Here is a 21,147-nt window from a genome sequence, read left to right as displayed (position 1 = left end):
GGATAGCCCTTGCATGAATCTGGGGAGCAGCCTGGCTGTTGGAAATGGAAGCATTGTTCACCTGGATCACTGCCTGCCTGATGGTGTGGTTACCAAAAGCTTCTGAGGGCACTTCCCAGCTCTTGCTCCCAGCTCCCTCGGGTTGGAGGGCTCCTGGGCAGTAGGAAGCACGGATTACACCGATCCTGCCCTGCAGGACACTGGCTGGGCAGAGTCCAGGTCTCTGCTCCGAGTGCTTCTCCTCAAACACACCCTGCAGCAGCTGCTGGACATGGATATGGCTGCTGAAGAGGGGCCAGTCCTTCCTCTGGCTCAGCAGAGCTTGCGTGATCCGACTGGTTACTGCAGGAAACTCCTTGGGCAGCTGCTGGAAATGCAATAGGAGGGCAGCAGAGCAGAGTCAAGGCTCAAGAAATGACAGATGTCCTGTTGGCTATGTTCAGCCCACCACAGGAATGCGGAGAGTGCTGGACAGGAGGTTTCTGGAAGGCTGAGAGGACTCATCTGATGTGCCATGAGGACCTGGTGTTGCTTTGTCCATTATTTGGTTTGACCCTGCTGGAAGCAGGACAGCGTTAGCCAGCTCCAGCTGGAGTTGCCCAGTGGGCAGGACAGATTTCATATCACAGATGAGTGAAGAGATGGTGGTGCTGGTGCCTGGCCTGAAATGGCCCAGAGTCCTGCTGTCCCTCAGTGATAAAAGTCCTCTCTTTTCTGTTGCCTCCTTCAGGACTTGACTGGAATACAGGCAGTGCCTTGGTCTCAGGGTTAGAGGGCTGACACATCAATAACTGCTAAAAATTGCAAACTTGGGCCAGGTCTGGCTTTAAATTACAGCTGAGGTACCAGGACCTTCAGAAGCCCTGTGGGTAAAAAAAAAAGCCTTGGACACGTGGGCTTTACCCTCTGCAGCCTGGGGATCTGTGCAGCTGAGGTAACAAGGGGAAGCTGCCTTTCCTGAGATGGGAGGTATTTTAGTTGCAGGGCTATGGTAGGAGGAGGAATCACAGTGGCTGTTATCAAGGTGAAAGAATTCTGAATTAATGTTTTGGGATCTTGAGGTCCTGAAGAACAGCAACTGGGAAGAGCACGAAGGAGGAAATGAAGAACAAGCACGGTCATCTCATCTTTTCTTCCATCTGCATGAAGAGCAGCTGTTTTGATAAGCTGCATTTCCAGAGACACATGTGCAAGACCAGAGTTCCCAAGAGGACATGTGACAGGACTAGGCTGGCTGAGCTGAAATCCAGCTGGATTCCTTCAGGAACAGCCTGTGTGTCATTGTGAGCCGTGATAAATGATGACTGAAGCAAATGATGTATTTCAGAATTGCCCCTGAGCTCTCTGCAGTGGGAATCAGAGCTCTCTCAGGGGGAAGGCGAACGAGTTTTCTGCTGGAACCGGGCATGGTTTGTTTCTTCAGAGCTTGGAGCAAAGCCACCCTGTAGCTGAGAGATGATTGGGTGGCTGTTGTGCTTCCCTCACTTGGGGACTTGGACTCACTTTCTGCTGGCCTCCAAGCCCACGGAGCTGAAGGAAAGAGAAGAGAGCTGAGCCTCTCCCAGCAGCTCTGTGCTGTTCTTGTTTCTCTGTGCAAACCTGGAGCTGGAAATGTCGTGTTTGTAGGAGATGTGTTTGCTGGGTACCTGCAGTTGTGTTTGCAAAGATGGGACCTTTCTGCCTTCCAAGTCAGGGATGTGGTCACTTTGTCCTGTGCTGTAGGAGAACAGTGAGGGTGCAGTGCCCGAGGGTGTGAGGTAGGAAGGGAGCAAAGGCCATGGCTTTGCCTGAAGGATGGGTAAGCAGAGCTGAGCCAAAGCGAGAGGCTGTTTGCAAAATCATGTTCTGCTTTGGACCACGAGGGAGCTCTGGCTGAGTCATGTTCACTGCAGTTTTATCTCATTCTTTCCTTGAGGCTTAGAGGAAAGCGTGCAACCTCTGCTGATGGCACAGGTTAACAGCCTTTGTGCATTTGGTGCGTTTCTGATCCGTGCTGGAAACAGCACAGAAATACCTGCAGTATTTATGCTACTCCCAGCTAAATTCTGGATGAAAACAATGCTGGATGGTTTTTTCTGAGCACTGGGGGATGCACAGGAAGAGAAACATGAGAGGTCTCAGTGTTTGTCTGCTTCCTACCTGTTTCCTGTGCTCAGTCACTGAGAAATGTGTGTCTTGCCTGTGCTGACCTGTAGTTCCTCCAAACATGTGGATGTGCTCCTGTGCTCTTCTCCTCACCCTGTGGGTCCGTCTCTGATCTCTGTTGCCACTGAAGGGAGCAATGGCTCTGCAGGCCCTTCTGGCCTGCCTTCCTCCTCATTCATCTCTTCCTCCTCTTGTCTTTGCCGAGTCTCCCCATAATTCCCCGCTAGGATTGACAGCGGCCTTCACTGCTGGCCTTCCTGCACCCTCCGCTTTCTGGGGCCCAGAGCAAGAGGAGCCTTCCCGAGGCGTGTGCCGCTGTCCCCAGCCGTTCTGGGACACGAGCTGTGCCTTTTGCTCGGCCCTGTGTGCCCCAGCTCGGGGCCGTGGCCGCGGAGGCCGCCGCGGCAGGGAGGGAGCGTGAGGGCGAGCGTGAGGGCGCGTCCTCGCCGCTGCCTCGCCAGTAACCGCGTGTCACGGCTTGTAACCCGCGGCAGGGCCTCTGCTCTGGGGATGTGCAGGCCGTGGCACATGGCTCCGAGGGGGGACGCCTGGAGCGCCTCGGGGTCTAGTAAGTAACAGCCAGCGCTCTGTGTTGTTGTGGCACAGATCCGTTCCCTCGCAGGGGGAGGCCCGTGTGTCTGTGGGGACTGCCATGCCATCCAAGCATGTTTCTCTGTGGAGCCTGAGGGAGGGAGGAAGAGCCTTTTCCCCCCGCCCAGAGACGTAGGCTGCGTGCTCGGCCCAGCCCGTGCGGGCTCCTGGTGCTGCCGGGGGCCCTGAGAGGAGCGTTGGACTGGCGCTTGCATCCTGTCCGTCCCCGCTGCATGCTGGAATGCAACCTATGGAGTGAGTATGGTGCCCGGGCTGGAGGCAAGCTGCTAACAACTCTCTTCTCTTTGCCTTTAGCCCCGATGAAGAATCCTCGCAGAAGTTCATTCCCTTTGTCGGGGTGAGTGTTGCCGTGGTTATGCTGTCTCAAGCAAGCTAGAATGTGTTCTCAGGTGTTAACCCAAAGACAGCAGGTTCCTGGAGTAGAGCAGAGGCCATTGGGTGCTCTTCTAAGGCAGATTATCAGCCTGACAATCTGATGGTTGGATGCAGCTGCCTGATATGTAAGCAAACCACTAAGACACTTGAACAAGCTACAGGGTGTGTTGTACTTCCCAGACGGGAATGGGATGTGTCCCTGGAAGCCTGATCGTAGGGATGCTGTGCCTAGCATTGCCCTGGTTGATTGTTTTGGCCAAATTTGCTATTTCACTGCCAGTCCTCTGCATGCGTGTCGCTGATGGTCTCACATCCTCTTAGTGTCCCATTTATTCCTGGGAACTACTGAGTACATCCTGGCAGGGAGATGATTTATACCTCTGCTATGTATTTGGGATAGTCCCTCGTTTTTCCTCCTGTCCTTAAGTGTTCCCATCTGAGGTGCCAAGTGTCCGGACATAGGGCCACGTTTGTTTTTCTCAGAGTATTTTGTGCACTCCGTGCTCTTTGCCTTTTCTAGCTTCCCTCCCTCTATTTGATCATGCTCTTCAATTCATTAAGTTTTAGGTGTAAAGTCATTGACCTGAAGCCAGAAGAAATCCCTTGGCTGCTCTTCAGCTCTTGGATGTCCTCTTCCCGCTTTCTGCTGCTGCCTTGCATGCTGGCCTTGCTGTGCCTGCTCTGTGTGACGCTGACACATCCCCTCTGAGGGACTCTGAGCTCCTCTGAAATCCCAAGGCATTTAAAGAGCTTAGTCTCTCTTGCCCTCAGGCTGACCCTGCTTTCACTCTGGTGTCTCCTCATAGCAAGAGTCTCTCTCTGCAGTATTCCTGAGATGACAGTCCACTTTTTGTTTGTTGAAGGAGAGATGCCTTCAGCAAAAGCCGAGAGACACATCTACCCAATTTGTTCCCTGCTGATGAGCTTTGCTGGGAACTTGTATCTCCCGTGAACTGTAATTTCTGCTGATGGACTGTTCTTACAAAACAGCTGTTTCACCTTTCCCAGTAACATCAAAAGCCTAGAGGACTTGGAACATCCCAGACTGTTGTTGGGCCCTGCAAGTTTTTTTTCAGGACTGATTTAGTCCTGTATTTTGTGCAAGCAAATGGGGCTCAGAGTGTTTATCCAGTTGCTCTAGAATTATTGTTGTCCTGACATTAGCACTGCTTTTTCATTCTGGATTTGATTATCTGAAAGTAGTGGAATTGCTTTGTTGTGTACATAACATTGCCAGCCCCCCAAAAACCTTGCCTTGAAAGCACAGACTGATTTCCTGTGTCACTGGTGATGAAAGTCAAGTCAGTGCTGCTTGCTCCTGATTCTGAAGCATTCCTGGCACAGTAACGCCCTGTGGAACACATCTGAAGAGAATGAAAGGCCAATTGCAGGTGTCTCACAAAGCCTGAGGCTGGACATGAGCACTGAGGCTCTTTCCCTCAGCTGCAGCCTGCTCAGAGCTGTTGGACGAGGAAGAGAGGGAGCCGCTGACTTCTGGGTTTGCAGCTCCTGATGTTGGCTGCCCTCTTGGCTTTTGGGGTGCAAAACGTGGTGTCCTGCAGTCTCTGACCCAGAAATGGGCAGGGCAGTGCCATGCAGCTCAGCTGGGCTCCTCGTGGTGGGAGTGGAGCCTTACAAGGCACAAAAAGCCAGGAGTTAACAGGATGTGCCTCTTTCCTGGAGGGAAAGGGGGCTGGCTGCTGCAACCTTCCTGGATGGAGGCCTGTTGGAACTGCAGTGTTCTCATGCACCTCCCCGAGTGGAGGGAAGGGAAAGTGTTTAACCTTGTGCTCCTCCCATGTGGCTGAACTCGAGCATCTTCAGTCAGCCAACAAGGAGGGACAGGCCAGAAGAGATTTCCTGCCTGGCTTGCAGATCAAGGTGGCTGCAGGCAGTTTTCTGTGTTGCTTGTCCCTCCCCTCGCTCTGCTCCTCTTTTTCCCAGCCAGTGACAGTCTGTGAAGCATCCTCTTGGTGTCTAACACACAGAGCACCAATGGCTGCTGCACTCCAGAGCCTGTTTTGTTGCCCTTTGGGTGGAGACTGGCCAAATTGAGCTTCAGCCTCCTTCTCCTGAGGCAGTGAGCCCTCAGGGAGCCTGTGTACACACTGCTGAATTCGTGATGGCTTTTTAAAGACTGCATCTAAATGAGAATCCACCAAAGAGCCTGACAACTCTCTCCAAGATCTACTGTTGAGAACACCTCTCCCTGCCCTCCAAACTCTGCAAAGCATTTTGCTTCTAATAATTAACTCTTTTTTTCTTTTTTTCTGGATCCCATGCTAGGGAAATGCACTCCCTAGAGATGTGGTCCAGACATGGTGGTGTCTGAACTTAATGACCTTCTATTTTCAAACCACACAGCCTGTGTGACATCATTTCTCATTCTAAAGCAGGTTTTATTGACCTGAGCTCCCTTTGCAGCTCCTTCCCATTTGTCAGCATTTGTGTAGGGCAGACATTAGCCCCGGATGCAAGGTCCTTAAGGGCTTTAAAAAGGCTCTCTCCTCTGCAGTGTTAAGAGTGATGATCCCTGGCTGCCATAGCAGATTATCACTGCAGAAGGTCTCTGCTTTCATACCAACAAGGGCCAGTTTATCTTTCCAGGCATAATGTGTTCTTGGGAGTTTGTTTGCAGCATGTTCTGTTCCACAACTTATTGCCAGTGACATTTTTCATTAATCTTAATGTGCCAGCTGGTGGTTGGCCACACACATTTGTGCCCTTATTTCGGTGTCAGCTGGATCGTTCTGACCTGTCCATGTGGTGCTTTGCCCCTGTCTGCTTCCAGGGGCTTTGGTAGGGGCTTCATCTTCTTTGCTGAACACTTCCCTTGTTTAGAGAACAGATAACTCTGATCAGAAACTGTACTTTGTTACTCCTGAGGTTTCCTGACAAACCCCAGCTATGCTGCACCCTGGAAGCGGATGCTCCTGAGCAATGGAAGCAGCATGTCTGTAATTTATCAGGTGCATCAAAGCAGTGCTGAAGGGATATTTCCGACCCTTTCTCCTCCCTGGAGTTGCCACAGCTTGGAGCTGATGGGCTGGGCAGGTCTGTAGCAGCTCTGCAGGGTCTGTGCTGTCCTTTGTGTGGGTCAGGAAAGGGCTGTGAGCTGGCACCGCTTGGCTGGGCATTGCCAGCACCTGCCTGGCTCTTGGAGAGCTCCTTAACTACTCTGACTGCAGGGACACTGCCAAGGAGAGTGCAGAGAGGAGCTTAATGCTGGGGTTTGGGTTCCTGAAGTTCAGGGGGCTCTTGTTTGTCTGATAGAGCTCTTCTGTTTTGCCCCCTTTAGGTGGTGAAAGTTGGAATAGTGGAACAATCTTCTGCAACATCGGGTAAGGAACATCTCGTGTGTGCTTTCTGTGTCCTGACTCCCCAGACTTGTCCATTGCTGCTGCCTTGGAGCACTGTGAGGTGGAATTGGATTTTATTAGCTCCCAGAGGTTTGTCTGCAGAAAGGGAGCCCTCTCTCTTGGGAGAGGCCCTTTCTTCTTGTTACTTCACGTGGAGCTTCAGGCCAGGTGAAATTCCCACATCCAGGGAAGCTCCACTCTCACTTTTGTGCAAACACTGTTTTTCTAATGTTGTCAGTGGGGTGGGTTCACTGTTGTTTGAGGTTCCTGCTTCAGCCTGAAGAGGCAGTTCCTCAGAAGGTCATGCCTGTCTCCCTACAGCAGGCTCAACTGCTGAGTGAAATTGATCTCAGTGCCTGGGAACTTCAGGGGGGAAAAATTTAAGTGCATTTATTTTTTATTGGGGGAGTGCAAAGCTGATATACTTTGGATATCAGGATACTGTCTGCTTATATACACAGACATGGGGTGGTGCTAATTTGTCAGTGTGAACTTATTGTTTTTTTCCCTCCTTCATATGCACAGGAATATTGCTTTCCTTGTGTTGGGATTGTTTCTTGTGTTGCTTCACTGGCAAACCCAGACTCCTGTGTGGGTTACACACAAGTTTGTGCATGGAGGGAGCCCTTCTGTGGGTCACAGTGCTCCCACCATCCTAAAGGGCCAGCATGAAGGGGATGAAAGCTTGGTTGTGGAGGGTGGAGGCAGATGGAATGGGGAGATCCCTGTGGTCGCCCAGAGGCACTGCATTCCAGGAGTGGTGCTGCCCTGCAGTGGTTGCAGGGGGAGATTCCCTGGAGGAGATCAATGGGCTGGTCTGTGGCTGTGCAGGAGGCTCAAAATCAGCTGGGAGCAAACCCTGGGAGAGCAGATGCTGAATGAGGAGCCCCGAGGAGTGTCAGTGTCTGTGCCTGCCTTGTACCAGACATACAAGGTCCCTCGGAAGTGTGGAGCCAGTCAGAGCTGATGGGCCTGCTGACCTCTGGGTTGAATCTGAGCAAAACCTGTGCAGCAGGAGCATGGACAAGGAGATTGAGCTTTATCCCAGTGTTCTGTGCTGTGAGACAAACCCAGACAAACAGTTTGACTTCCTTTTTTTAAGGTGACTCTGATGACGCAGCAGCTCCCTCAAGCTCGGTTGTCCTTTCTTCCACCCCGCCTTCCGTGTCTCCTGCTGTGAAAGAAGCCTCCCCCACACCCCCTTCCTCACCATCTGTTACAGGCAGCTTCTCCTCCCCAAGGTAAACCATGTTTTGTCTCCTTTCAGCTCCGTTGGCTGGCTTCTCTGGCATACACGTGGCAGAGAACTCCTCCAGAGGAAAACCTGTAGCTCTTCCTTCATCCCTTGCAAACATTTGGAGTTGTCACCTTTCCCCTTCACCTCTTTTGCCTCTGGAGTGACTGTGTCCTTTCTGGGGCTGACAAGGAGCTGGGGAGGGCAGGGGGGGATTTTGCCCTTGGGAGGAAGGCTGCATGTCTCAAGGGCAGAATTCTCTTGGGAAGATATGTATTCAGAAAAACGTCTGACTCTTGGTACACGTGGGTGCCAGGCTGATCCCTCATGGTTCTTATGTCTGTTATGGCCAAGTGAGTGGAAGGCCAGAGGGACTTTTGAAGGAGCTGATGACTTTCTCTGTGAGGGTAGTGCTGGCAGTTGTAAGGTGGAGCTGCAGCTCCCATTTCGTGTGTGTGCCTGAAAGCAAATCTGAACAGCAAGGGGACTGCACCTACAGGTAATACTAAGCCCTGGTTTAGCTTAAATCGTTAGGGGTGAAGGCAGGAAACCCTTAGAAAGCTGCCAGTAGGACTTATCCTGGCCAGGACTCTTCATTTTGTTGCTGCACAAAATGTTGGTGTAGCTAACACTCTGTGTGCAGTTCTAGTACTCAGAGGTTCCCCTCTGAAGTTCCCCTTGATTTTGTTAACTCCCCTGAACCTCTAAGGGAGCATAGCAGCAGTCTTGTGGGAAGGGGAAATAGAAGCATTTGGGCTCCGCAGTTTAGGAGAGGAGAGAAAAGCAATAAACCACTCAAGTTTTGCAAAGCCAGGGGGTTTGGGGTTTGTAGGGGGTGGCAGAGCCCTGGGACAGGTGCCCAGGGAGGTTGTGGGGTCTCCCTCTCTGGAGACATCCCAAACCCACCTGGATGCACCCCTGCTCCAGGTGAGCCTGCCTTGGCAGGGTGTTGGACTGGATCATCTCTAGAGGTCTCTTCCAACCCCAACAGTTCTGGGGCTCTCTGAAGCCTGAGGCACAAGAGCTGGGGGCACGTGGTGACACTGCAGGAGCTCAGTTAAAGGGAGACAGGAAGGGACCACGTCTGCCTCTGCTGCTTCAAAGAAGGCTCAGACAAATTCACACACAGCAGATCCATTAATGGGTACTAAAGGATGTTTCAGGGATGTCTAAGCATGTCTCTAGATGTCTCTAGCATCCTAATCCTGTGATTGCCAGGCTGTGCAAGTGCCAGGGCATGCCCTGAGCCTGGGCTTATGTGCTCTCCCTAAGTAGCATCCCCTGCTGTCCCTGTTGGAGATAGAATGGGGACCTTGCATCCCACCCCAGAGTGCCCTGCAGCCACCTTTAACCTCTGACTTCTTAAACTGGCTTAAGAATTCCCTTTTAAAGGGGAAGTGGAGCTGTGAAGGTGCCAGTTCAGGTGCCCAGCACTGGAAGGTGTTAGTGCCCGGTTCCCCAGGCCCCTCGGGGGTGTCCCTGTGGTCTGATGGCAGGAGAGCCCCGTGTGCCCCAGGAGCAGCTGGCTGGCAGTGCAGGGGCCTGGGGGCTGTGCAGGCTCCAGGGAGCACAGCTGAATCCTTGTGTGTGAGCTTTGTGTGTGGGCTTTCCAAAGGTGGAAGTGCTTTGGGATCTGGTGCCCCAGGAGCTTAGGGCATTGAAGCTGTGAGCCTTGGATGTGATGAATCTGAAGCTGACAGCCCAGCTCGAGGAATCTGATACTTGGTTTTGTACTGTGTGGTAAAATCATCAAGAAATGAGGAAGTGTAGGTTCAACGTTGTTCCATCTCCTCTGATGCATAAGTGACAGCACAGGGGGTGGAGGGTGACCCAAACTGAGTGATTAAGCCACGTGTTTAACTGGGAATGGAACTTAAAATCTTGCTTGGGCCTAGTGAATATTAGGATGCTTTGTCTTTGCGACTGAGTTGAGAAATGAGATGCAAAGGAGCCTTAAAACACAAAGCAGCATCTCCAAAGCATCATCCTTAAAGAATCTCACTTCTGAATATTGCCCTGAGAGCAAAAAGCCTGGTTTTAGTCATCAAAGATGAACTCTGCTTTGCAGTCTGACTTTTAGCTGAGTAAATGGTAAAGGGAATGATTTGCTGAGAGGACTGTAAGGATGGGACATCCTTGTTTTACCTTGAGTTTCTTATTAGGCAGGTGGTGCAGAGGGATGCATGTTTCAGTCAAGATCACAGATTTATCTTCCTTAACAACTGCCATTTCTCAAACTGGGGACACAGACTGGTAGATAAATTTAGGTTTTTGTCTAGTACTTGTGTATTATTCAACACTGATTGTCACTGTGTAGGAAGAAGATTAGGCTGTCACTTGTAGGTCTGCTGAATGATGAAGCCCTGCTCCCCTCAGGGTTAGCAGTGAGAGGCAAAGGCAGGAAGGGGCTGGAGCTTCCCAGGCTGCTCATCTTACCTTTGCTGGCTCAAGAAAGGGCTGGCAGCATGTTTTGGTGATGCACAGCTGCTACCACGTGATGCACAGGAGTTTTCAACAGCAGAGCATATCCTGAAATCTGCTGCTGTTCAGCAAGTGTCGCAGGGCTGGCAGAACATGCTTTTTCCAGCAGTGGAATTCCCCAGCAAATGGCAAGGCTTGGGGGTAGGCAATTGCAAAAAGCAAGTCAGGGAGATGGGAGCTGAGTGCCTGATGTTCAGGGACCTGCCAAGTTTTCGTTCACCCCAACTGAGTTGGTTTTGGCAGTGCTGTGCCTGGATAGAGTCACTCATCAGTGCTCAGGAGGCAGCAGCAGGTGCTTACAGCCTCTTTCCCCCACTCAAGGATGAAGTAATCTGGGCCACCTCAGGAGCTGCCTTTGCTGCTGTGTCACAGAGCTCGGCATCATCCGAGGGAAGCGCTTGTGCGCTCCCTTTCCCACCGCTCGCCCTCGGGACTGCAGCAGGTCAGCTTGTCTGCTCACTGAGGTCCTGTGCAATGGGACCCCGGCTTCATCTCCCAGGGGTGACTTCTTGGCCTTCTCTGATTGCTGAGTCTCACTCTGAAATGTCACTGCCTGATTCCCCAAAGAGCCAGCCGTTTGTGCTCTGGCCGGGAATGGCAGCCTCTCTGATAAAACCCGGCCGGGAGGCACGCAGAAATTACCACCTCCTCTTGTTTCCCAGCCAGGGCCTCGGTGCTGAGCTGATGGGCCTGCAGGTGGATTACTGGATTGCAGCTCCACCCGTGGACAGGAAGAGAGACCCGGAGAAGAAGGACCCCTCCACTACCAAAAACACACTGAAATGCACTTTCCGGTCCCTCCAGGTCAGCAGGCTGCCTGCCAGCGGCGAGATCGCCACCACGCCAACCATGTCCATGACTGTCGTGACAAAAGAAAAGAACAAAAAAGGTAAGGTCTCCTTCTGTCCCTGTCCTGCTGCTCCACAGCTGCCTGACTTTCAGTGCTGGATTACAGCACCTCAGTCCTGTTTTTATCCCCCAAATCCTAATCAGTTGATGAGAAGTGACTGTGTAAAGCCATAGGGTTTGAAAGGGTGGTTCCTCTGTGTGAGGTAAAGATGTGGGATGTGTTCACCCTGATGGCTGAACAGCTAAGATGGGATAGCCCAAAAGAACAAGGGACAGAGCAAGGTCATGCAGAAGGCTATGCCTGGACAGATTCCCTGTGTTCCTTGGGAGCCTGCTGGTGCTGTTTTGGGATATGGGATTAGACAAGAGGCAGCTTGTGCCCCAGCCACCAGTGAGGGTAGATGAGCCCCTCCTTCCTGGCAGTGTGCTGGAGAGTTGGGATGGCTGCACTTTCTGGGATGATATCCCCATCCTATATGAGCCTTTAGCTCAAAAGAGCCACAGAGAATAAAAAAGGCATCTAAGGGAAAACAAAAGCCCAGCAAGTATCCCAGATCCCTTTGAGGTGACAAAACAGGAATACCCCCTGAACTGGAGTCTGGGGCCTCCCACTCTCCTCCTGCACCCACCCCCACAAAAGAGCCAGTGGGGTGATTCAGAACCTGGAGCAAAGTCCTGGGAGGAGCAGCTGAGGGAATTGGGGGTGTTCAGCCCAAAGAGGAGGCTCAGGGTGTCCTTATCACTCTCTACCACTACCTGAGACTGGAGAAGAAGGTGGGAGTCAGTCTCCCAGGTAATGAGGGATGGGGCATGAGGAAGTAGCCTCAAGGTTTTCCACAGAGATTTAGATTAGCTATTAGGAAGAAATTTCTTCACCAGAATTGTTGTGAAGCCCTAAAACAGGCTTCCCAGGGCAGTGGCAAAGCCACCATCCCTACATGCTTGGAGGTATTTAAAGGATGTATAGATGTGGCACTTAGGGATGGTTTAGTGCCAGTTGGCAGTGTTAGATTAGCAGTTCAATTCAATCACCCTGGAGATGTTTTCCAACCTCGGCAGTTCCATGATTTTATAATTCTTATGCTTTTGTACAGAATGCTTTGTGGGTCAGAAAGAAGATAAATACTCTCCTGCTCTTAAACTCGTGGCTTTATTTTCTCAAAACAAACTAACAAAATGGCATTTTGAATGTTGTCAGAGATTTTGTATTTGCTCCTGGCCTCGGTAATGTGAAAAGTAGTTTAGAAATTGAGAACAGCTCTGCAACAGATTATTTTCAAGGAAGCAGCAAGGCAGTTCTGCATTTACATTTTGGCTGCCAGTAGCTGTCCTTCACACCATCCTCTGCCTGTGGGCCTGGGAGTCGCTCCTGGTGGGCTCTGAGAGAAGGCTGGAAGAGCCTCCTGGACTGCAGGACACGGGTGCAGGACCCTGCAGCCAGGCCAGCACAGCTGTGGCCCTGCTGCTGCTGGAGCTGCCTCCCCTGGTGAAACCCTTTCTAAGTGTCATGCTGCTGGGAGAGGCAATCCCGAGGCACTCCAGACTTCCCTGGGGGTGGCCCAGCCTGCAGCAGAGGTGCTCAACACCACCAGCTCTTGTGAAACCATTTGTACATCTTTGCTCATGCATTTGGACAGTTCTTGAGGAACTGGACCCTTTTTTAGTTCTCTTCATGCCTTTCCTACCCACCAGCTGCCCCCATTTTGTAACCCCTGCTGTTCTCCAGGTGTCTGTGCAGTCCAGGATGCCTTGGGCCACAGGCAGTGCAGCAAGCCTGGCACTGCAGATGCAGATGTTTTCCCTGGATGGTGTCCCAACAGAGCAGGAGTTACCTGAAGGTGCCCTTTGGGGTCAGGGTTATGAGCTGGGAAGGCTTCACATAGAGACATTTAGGGTTAAGGTGTTCATTTGCATCAGTGATGGTGCTCAGCACTGACAGACTCCTGCCAAAAAGGAAGGATCTTAGGAGTAAGAATTTTCAGACATGAATGTTTAAATGCAAAAGCTCAAACAAGAATCAGTGCAGCTCCTGTGAGTGGCATAGATTCACCTTGTGCTGGTTTGCTTTTCTTCCAGTGATGTTTTTGCCCAAGAAAACAAAGGACAAGGAGGTTGAGTCTAAGAGCCAGTGTATTGAAGGAATCAGCAGGTTGATTTGCACAGCAAAACATCAGCAGAACATGCTGCGTGGTGAGTGCAGTGCTTGCATCCCTTTGGGTGTTTGGGCATGGCTCAGGTGCTGAGATTGTCCTCCAGGCAAAGGGCTGAGCTGGTGTCCTGCCCTGTGCCCTGGAGCCAGCGTGATGGGGATGTTCCTGGGGGGTGGGCCTGGAGCAAAGCATGGTCTGGGATGGGGGAAAATCCTCCTTTAGCTAGCTCTGAGTCAATGCTCTGGATGAGGACAAAGGTTGGACAGGGCTCCTTTCCCCTCTGTGTCACCCCCTGTTTCTCTTGCACCTCTGGCTGGTGGCGGGTGGTGACAGTGTGGCTGCTCTGCTGGGCAGGACACTGGCAGGACACGCTCATGCCACAGCAGGAGCCATAGATGCATCTTGTAGACAGAGCTGGAGTGTCTGTCAGTGGAGCTGGGCACCCAGTGGCAAAAACACCCCTGCAGCCTGTTCAGTTAGTAATCCCCAACGGAGGGACCTGCTCGGGCCACCTCCTTAAGGCTGGCCCGGTCCCTGTGAGACTGGCAGGCAGCAGGGCTGCTCACAGGACATGTGTCACCTCTTGGGGCGGCATGGATGTCCTGGTGAGAGTGCCACTGAGGAGACACTGATGTCCATCTCTGCAAGAGCGCATTTACCCAAAAAAGAAAATGAAGCGTGCTTAGGAAAGCCAAGAAGCCGGATCAGGTGGCGCTGAAATCAGCAGTGTGGGGAGCTCCGGTGTCAGTGAGCGATGCTGGAACAACAATCCGAGCTGTTCTCCCTAAACCTGGTGTGCTCCTGAGCCTTCCACCCCCGCTCCGTGTGTGCAGCTGGGTGGGGCAGAGCAGCTGAGTGTGGCCAGGCTTCCCTCTGCTGACTGCAGGGGCGCTTCTGGCAAAGCTACCTCGGGCTGGCCACTTCCCCTCAGCATTTTCTGACTCTCCTCTCTTTTCACCCTCGCCTGCAGTCCTGATCGATGGGGTGGAGTGGAACGACGTCAAGTTCTTTCAGCTGGCAGCACAGTGGTCCTCTCACGTCAAGCACTTTCCCATCTGTATATTTGGACACTCCAAATCTAACTTCTAGCTGTGCTCGGCGCAGGGACCTTCTGCCCATCCCGAGGACTGCACACCAGGAGCCAGGAACTGCGTGCCAACTCTGACTCGCGTCGCTCTGCCCTCTCCTGCAGAATTAATTACAGATGTGCTTGGATTACTTTTGAATTACTTTTTTCTATTAACTCTTAAGTTTACTACAAAGGAAGGAAACCCCTTTAAGCAAAGGCAAAAAAAAAAAAAAGCAAAAACAAAACAACAAACCAGTCTTAAATATGGATGTGCTGACAACGTGAAGTCGTGGGGGAGTTGGCAGGAGCAGGCAACCTGCCCAAGAACACCTACCACTTACGAGCAGATAGCTGAGTAACTGCACTGCTTATTAACCTGAGACCTCATTGGTGTGAGTGGGCTGGGGGAGCCGTGCATCAGCTCGAACACATCTTGCAGAAGATCACGCGTGTTCCGGTGCGTTTGGCCCCTACTCTGTATTTCTAGGAGAAAAGGATGGCCAGTCTTTCTTCCTGCTGCCAAAGGACGAGAGATCAGCGAGTCTGGAGGGAGTTCAGCTGTCTGGAGTGGAAAACAAGCCACTTGCAGAGTTAGGGAGGTCTGGAGATGAGATCCCCTTCGGAGCACGGAGCCTGCCACGGGGACAGGCAGTGTTCGTGCTGAAGCGATGCCTGAGGAGGGCTGGGCAGGAGCAGGAATTAGGGAAACACTGAGTGTAAGGAAACTCCCGTGTCCCAGGTCTTTGACAGTGACCAAAATGAGCCAGTCTCTGTGTTCCCCAGCTGGCTGTGCTGCTGAGGGGCACCACGTCAGTGGGGTCGCTGCTATTTACATACTCACACCGATTATTTACCTGTCAATAAAACCTCGTCCAGCCTCGAAAGGGAAAGGATTTTTTTTAACAGCTGCAGATTTTTTTTAATGCTTTCTAAAAAAATAAAAATAAAATAAAAACAAAAAATAACAAGAAAGATATTAATTTGCCAAAAAACACCCCACAAACCCAGGAAGATGAGCCGTTGTCTGTGGAGTGATGCATCACTGTAGTGGCTGGACTGGGAGCCAGGCAGGCACTCTGTGTGTCCAGCTGCCTTCCTGTCCCTGTGTCACACTGCACACCTGAGGTGGCACAGGCTGCTCTCTCAGGTGCAGGGTGGGATAAAGGGAGCAGGGTGTTGCTGCCATCTGGAAGAACAGACATCTCTGGCGTTTCAGGGTAAGGGACTGAAATTTCTCATGGGCCCTTTTGGGTCCCCCCCTTGCGGGCAGGCCAGGCTCTGTGAGCATTTCCAGAAGGCACTTTCTGAGGGCAGTGATGTTTTTGAACTTCTTTCTTTATTTTTTTTTTCCCTTTTTTCTTTTTTTCTTTTTATTTTTTTCTTTTTTTAACCTGATCCCTTACCCTTGGGTTTTTCAAGGCTTGGGGAACCCGCTCTGCGCTGCACGGCAGGTCCTGCTCTGCGTGGGGACACCGGGTTCTGTTGGGCAGGTACTGGTGGTGTGCTCTGCTAGCAGGGAGGTTCTGAGGTGAGAGCTGCATCTCGTGCCTGTCACAGCTTGGGCTGCTCCACCAGCTGCTGTCCTCAAACCCTTTCCCAGCACAAGGGCAGCCTCCATGGGTCTGGCTATTCCCAGGACTGTCCCCAGCCTGGTGGCACGCTGCTGGCCAGGACACACTGTCTAGCTGCCATACTTTGTTCTTCCTGCCTGCCATGTGCTGGCCCCTGGCTGTGGCAGAAGCTGGGCTGTAGTGGGGATGTTGTCGTGTCCCTCACTGACGTTTTTGGGTGACCTGAGCTGCTGCTCTGGGGCTGTAGAGCGTTGCCTAGCAGCAGCAGCGTGGGAGAGGGTGTGTAAGCACATCACATCTTTATCGAGGCTGTTGCATCAAAGAAAAAGCTTTGTAAAGGAGATTAGTCAGTGTGTGACTTCTCCCTGGGATCTCACACCGCTGTGACAAGGGTGATTGGGCTGGGTTCCAGCTGTGGGCAGCCTGGGCAGCTCTGGTGGTGCTGCTGCAGAGGTGGGGTGGACTGACCGACTGCAATAACTTTGTTTACTGGGGGGTGAGGGGAGAACCATCACTGTGCTCCTCTTTGTATTTCAACCTACTGTAAAGAAAAACCTGGTAGCTAGGACAGGGTTTCCAGAGTCCTGCCTATCAAATGTGTGTTGCCCTGCTGTACTCTGTGTGTGTGTGTGTGTGTGTGTGTACGTGTGAGAGAAACACTTCTGCTTGTTGCATTTCATGTTGGTTTGTGTTTTGTTCTAACTTTGTACAAGCGAATTCGTCGGGAGACTCTCTGTACACCCGAGGGCTTGATTTCTCCCCTGTGGAAAGCTGATGTTGCTCTGAAATGCGTCTTCCGTGCAAGAAAACATCCTGACTTCTCAGCCTTGTTATCCCAGAGGGAGTCCAGCACCCAGCTGTGTGCCCAGGGGTGGCTGAGGTGTTTCCTGCTCCTGGATGCCAGGGCTGGCATGCAAATATGGTGGCACAGCTCCGAGCAGGTTGTTGTGCCGCTGTTGTTCCTCTTGTGGAGCCACTTTGTGCGGCTGTTTCTTTCCCCTGTCTGCAGTAGAAACAGGTTGCTGTCTCTAAGAAAAACAAGTGTCAAAGCACGTGGCTTAGACTGTTTTAAAGAAGGAGCTTTAGACCTGGTCCGGTGAATGAGTGACTGATCTCAGGCCTCCCAACTTCCCCAGCAGTTTCTGGGGGCACCTTGCCAGGAGTGAGCCCCACTGAGGGAGCAGGGAAGAGTTTTTGGAGCAGCAGTGGGCCTGTGCCTGCGGAGCTGTGCCAGCCTGTGGGGCTGGGTGGTCATGGCCACGTCAGCGAGTGCAGAAGGATGGCTCAGGGCACAGACAGCACTGCTCTGTGTTCAGCTCTGGAGAGTTTGGACAGGGAAGGTACATCTCAGATGAAGAAACTGAGGGGAGCTGTCTCCCCTGTAAGCTGGGCTTGCTTTGGAGCTCTGTGGTCTGACAGCAAAGGCAGGGCTGGGGTGGGCAGCACCTGAGTGGCTCTCTGGCCAAGAGGTGCTTTGAAGGTGGTGTCCCTGGTGTGTCCCTTTGTGTCCCAGAGCTCACCCCAGCCCTCTCAGGGCCAGTGTCTCCTGTCCCTCTGGCTGTGGCTTCTCAGAGCACTGGTTTCTTGGCCCGGCCTGGCGCGGGGTGAGCTCTGGGGAGCGGGCTGGCTCCGCGCTGAGCTGCACCACGCTGACCTAGTTAGCAGCTCCAGAGAGCAGATGAAAGGTGGAAGGCTTTTGTGGCATCGTGTTCCACCTTGAGTGCTTCCTGCTCCTCTGGCTTGAGTTTCCTGGAGACAAAAGCTGGGCTTCAGCCCTGCCAGCGCTCAGCCAGGGCTGGCTCTGCCGTGGCGCTGGTGGCGTCGGGGACATCTCGTGTGGCTGTTTGAGCTCAGAGCCGCAGTTCCCATCCGGTTCAGTTGTCACCGTTTACGTGGCAGTGGTAACTGCAGAGTCCTCCTGAATTACACATGAGTTTGGGGAGACCCGTGGTCTCTTTGGCTGTGTTTTGCTGCTTTAATTAGAACACGAGATAAAGCTTGTGGCTTTTTCCTGCAGAGAGGGCAGGGGTAGGTGGCTGGGAGGTTCCTGGGGCTGAGGAGATGTTCCTGTTTGCTTTCCATCATCACGCTCAGCCAGGAGCCACACTGCCCTGTGCTTAACCTGTGATTGCAACAAAGGCCCCGTCGTGTTTCTCACCAGCAGCGTGTGCTGGTGGGAGCACTGGAGAGCCAGGGCAGAGGATGCTGTGCCTGGAATCTCCAAGGTTAAGAGGGAAATCAAGAGGCAGCAGAACCAGTGGTCTTTTCCTGCTGCTTGGTGTGCTAAGGGATTGGGAAACTGGGATTAGGACAGTCCTGCCATGCTTGGGGCCCTGGAGCTTTCTTGAAGTTAGGCTGGATGCAGTGTCTGTCCCCTTCATCTGGGAGTTCTTGATCTCAGCAGGCATTTGAGTAGTGGCATTTTAATGTGACACTCCCTCTGGGCTTAACCTGGCAGGAGAAGGCCAGAAATGAGCAGCAGCATCATCTCCTGGAGGTTTCCTGGAGCCTCCTCGATGGTGTTCTCATGGGAGATGTTCCTGGCAGGGCTGGCTCCTGCAGGAAGGATCGCTCTGGTGCTTTGGGACAGACTGGGGCAGAAGGGGATGTGCCAACTTGTAAAGCAGCAGGTTGCTGGTTTCCTTCAGGAGGAGCACTGCTCTGGGGCCACATCCAGCCAGCTGCTGCTTGGAGTCTTGGCTGGAGGGTGGCGGGAGCGTCCCAGACGTGCGGACGTGCCCCAGCCGTGGGGAAGCGCCTGAATCCTGACAATGCCACCCGGCTTGTCCGGACCGCGGCGTGTGGGGGGACGTTACCGCTTTGTAGAATCCCGAGCTGTCCATCTGTTTCATTGTTGTATCGTTTGCGTTCTAGGGTTGTTTTTTATGAAGACAGATTAAATGTAAATAGCCTTTTTTTTGGAACAAACCGCAACGTGCTCGACCTCGTCAACTATTTTATGGTACTAATGCAACACTAATAAAACTGGACATGAAAGCACACACCCGTCCCCTGAGTCGTCTCTCAGCAGGGGCTGCTCTGCCATGCCTGGGGCAGTTGTTTGAGGGAGGAAACAGCAGCGTGGCTTTCTGCTGGGGGGGTTCCCTTGTGTTATTTATCCAGCTGCCACTTCCAGGGCAGAGCTGGTGCACTGGCACGTCCTTCCTCAGCACCGAGCCCTCCTGTAGTTTTTGCAGCCCTGCTGTTCTCCTGGCTGCCTCCTTTCCCAGAAGGATCTGCTCGCCTCCTGCTGCTCTCCTGGATATGACAGCCCTCTCCAGCACTCGGTCCTCACCTCTGCACAGCGAGAAAGGACCAGGCTGGTGCCTGTTTCGATCTAGGGGCTGTGTGGGACGGACACGGTAGTGTTGGGGGACCAAGGGGGACATTTCAGGGGGGAAGACTGAAGCTGTGTGTTCTCCTGGGAAGACTGTGGGACAGCGATGTGTGGGATTCCAAGCACCTGGCCTTGGTGCTGGGGAGTCAGAAGGTAGAGAGATAAAGGAAAGAGGAGAGCTAAGCTGTTGTTTTGAGGGAGGAAAGTGAAGAAATTTTGAGAAATGGGCCCATTAGGATTCAGGATGTTGGAGGCAGGAATGGAAATACTTGTGCTGTCCTGACCCAAGGGTGAGGGGTGACAGCTGGTGGAGCAGAGAGCTGGGGTGAAGGGAGCCCCTCAGCACAGGCCAGGCTGCTCTCAAAGGACACAGGTCTCAGTGGATATCTCAGATGCTCTGCATGGCCCAGCCAGGTCCAAGGCCTTTGCTGGAAGAGGGGACACACAACCCACATATGATGGCACAGAGCAGGCATTGGATCATTCCAGGCAGGAGGAATGGGGGTAGCCCAGGAGAGAGCAAACTCTGGAGTGAAGGAACAGCACCTAAAGCCATGGAGAGGGTCTGGCTGGTGCTGAAATGGGGAGGGAACCATGGGAGAGCTGAGGGAGACAAACACATGAAGGCTGTCTATTTTCTGCACAGGTTCAGCTGTGAACTTGCACTGATGGCCTGGCTGTATGAAAGGGTCACACCCTGAGCATCACCTTTTAGAGCCCATGGAGAAATTTGTCTCGGCACATGAATGAAGGTGTGAGTGGAGAGGACTGGCGTGGTGGGAAGGCTCCTGTGCTGCTGGGGGAAGCAGAGGACCAGCCCCACATCAGCAGGGAGAGCAGCAAGCCACGTGCCCTTGGCACACTCTGCTGTTGCCTGGAAGAGAGGAGAAGGAAATGGGGGCTGGGTGGAGCAAGAATGACTTTGGGTCGGAGTGTACCAGGTTGTGTGCAATGGGCCTGGAGAGCCTCCCTCATCCACATGCACTGGACAGAGGAATTTCTGCCAGGCAGCCTAGGGCTGGGCTCTCAAAGCACTGGCATCTTTCTTTTGCAGGTCTGGGCCTTTCTCAGACCTTGTGCACCCTCACTGCCACGGGAGAGGTGTCAAACACAAGTGATGCCCCTCCAGGATGCACCAAAAGCCCTCTGGGAGTCTGGGTTTGCACGGTGGGAGTCGGTGGCACCCACGGGAGTGGGGTTTGGTGGGGGGAGATGGGGCATTGCAACAGCCGAGTCCGGCAGCTCCAGCTCGTCCCCTCCCTCTGCACAACACCCTGGCCCTGACCACAGCTGGTGCTTAACCTGGAAGAGGAACAGCAGGGAAGACCCGACGTGTTTCTGTTGCTCTCGTTTAAAACACGATTTAGCATCTGGAAATAGCGGTCGACGCCATGCGAGCGTCTGCTTCTCCGTGTGCAACTACCGAGTGCGCTGGGATGCGATCTGTAAATATTTGTCCTGGATAATTTTTCTGTGTCCTACTGGATTATTTTCAGCTCGGCAGAGCGGTTGCAGCAGCAGCCTGGGGAGGGCCAGGCCTCGTGTCCTGCGGTGTGGCCGGCGCCTGTGCCGGCACGCGCTTCCCCGGATGGCTCGGGGAGGAGGAAAAGCTGCTCCCCAGCGCCCTGACCTTTTTTGGCTGACCGATTTTCACCCCCACAAGTGTTTTCCTCGCTCAGCCGTGCTCCTCGCACTTACTGGGAACATAAAAGCAGAGCCCTGTGCCCTCCTGAGGTCTGAGGAGTGTCGGAGATTTGGTGTTATAGGGTTGTTTTCCTGACACACAAAGCAAATTTTAACAAAAGTCCTCTTCTTTCTGAAAAATTAGATGTCTTTTGGCAGATGTCAATGTTTTGGGCGGTCCTGTGTTTTTTGGGGTGCTTTTTGGCATCAGCCAGTTCCTGTAGGAGAGGAAGTGACAGTGGCAACGTGCAAGTTTTGCAGAGTGAGCTGGAGCTGACAGCT

At 52.8% G+C, this 21,147-nt stretch overlaps 1 protein-coding gene across 15 annotated transcripts in view; it reads left to right on the top strand.

Annotated features, from left to right (window-relative positions):
• Positions 1–18,847, top strand: part of PACS2 (phosphofurin acidic cluster sorting protein 2) — a 75,859-nt gene extending 57,012 nt beyond the window's left edge. For all 15 annotated transcript variants that reach the window (XM_086841881.1, XM_086841880.1, XM_086841872.1 and 12 more), the window contains 6 exons: positions 3,052–3,094; positions 6,431–6,473; positions 7,594–7,732; positions 10,869–11,095; positions 13,132–13,245; positions 14,176–18,847. In XM_086841881.1, the coding sequence (XP_086698007.1) occupies positions 3,052–3,094; positions 6,431–6,473; positions 7,594–7,732; positions 10,869–11,095; positions 13,132–13,245; positions 14,176–14,294 (685 nt within the window). In that variant the 3' untranslated portion in view covers positions 14,295–18,847. The remainder of the gene's footprint in view (positions 1–3,051; positions 3,095–6,430; positions 6,474–7,593; positions 7,733–10,868; positions 11,096–13,131; positions 13,246–14,175) is intronic.
• The last annotated feature ends 2,300 nt before the right edge of the window (positions 18,848–21,147 follow it).

The sequence above is a fragment of the Cyanistes caeruleus genome, chromosome 9 (genome assembly GCF_971803275.1).
Source record: "Cyanistes caeruleus chromosome 9, bCyaCae1.hap1.1, whole genome shotgun sequence".
Taxonomy (NCBI): Eukaryota; Metazoa; Chordata; class Aves; order Passeriformes; family Paridae; genus Cyanistes; species Cyanistes caeruleus.
Note: the sequence above shows the minus strand (reverse complement) of the source record. Positions and strands in the feature narration are given on the sequence as shown.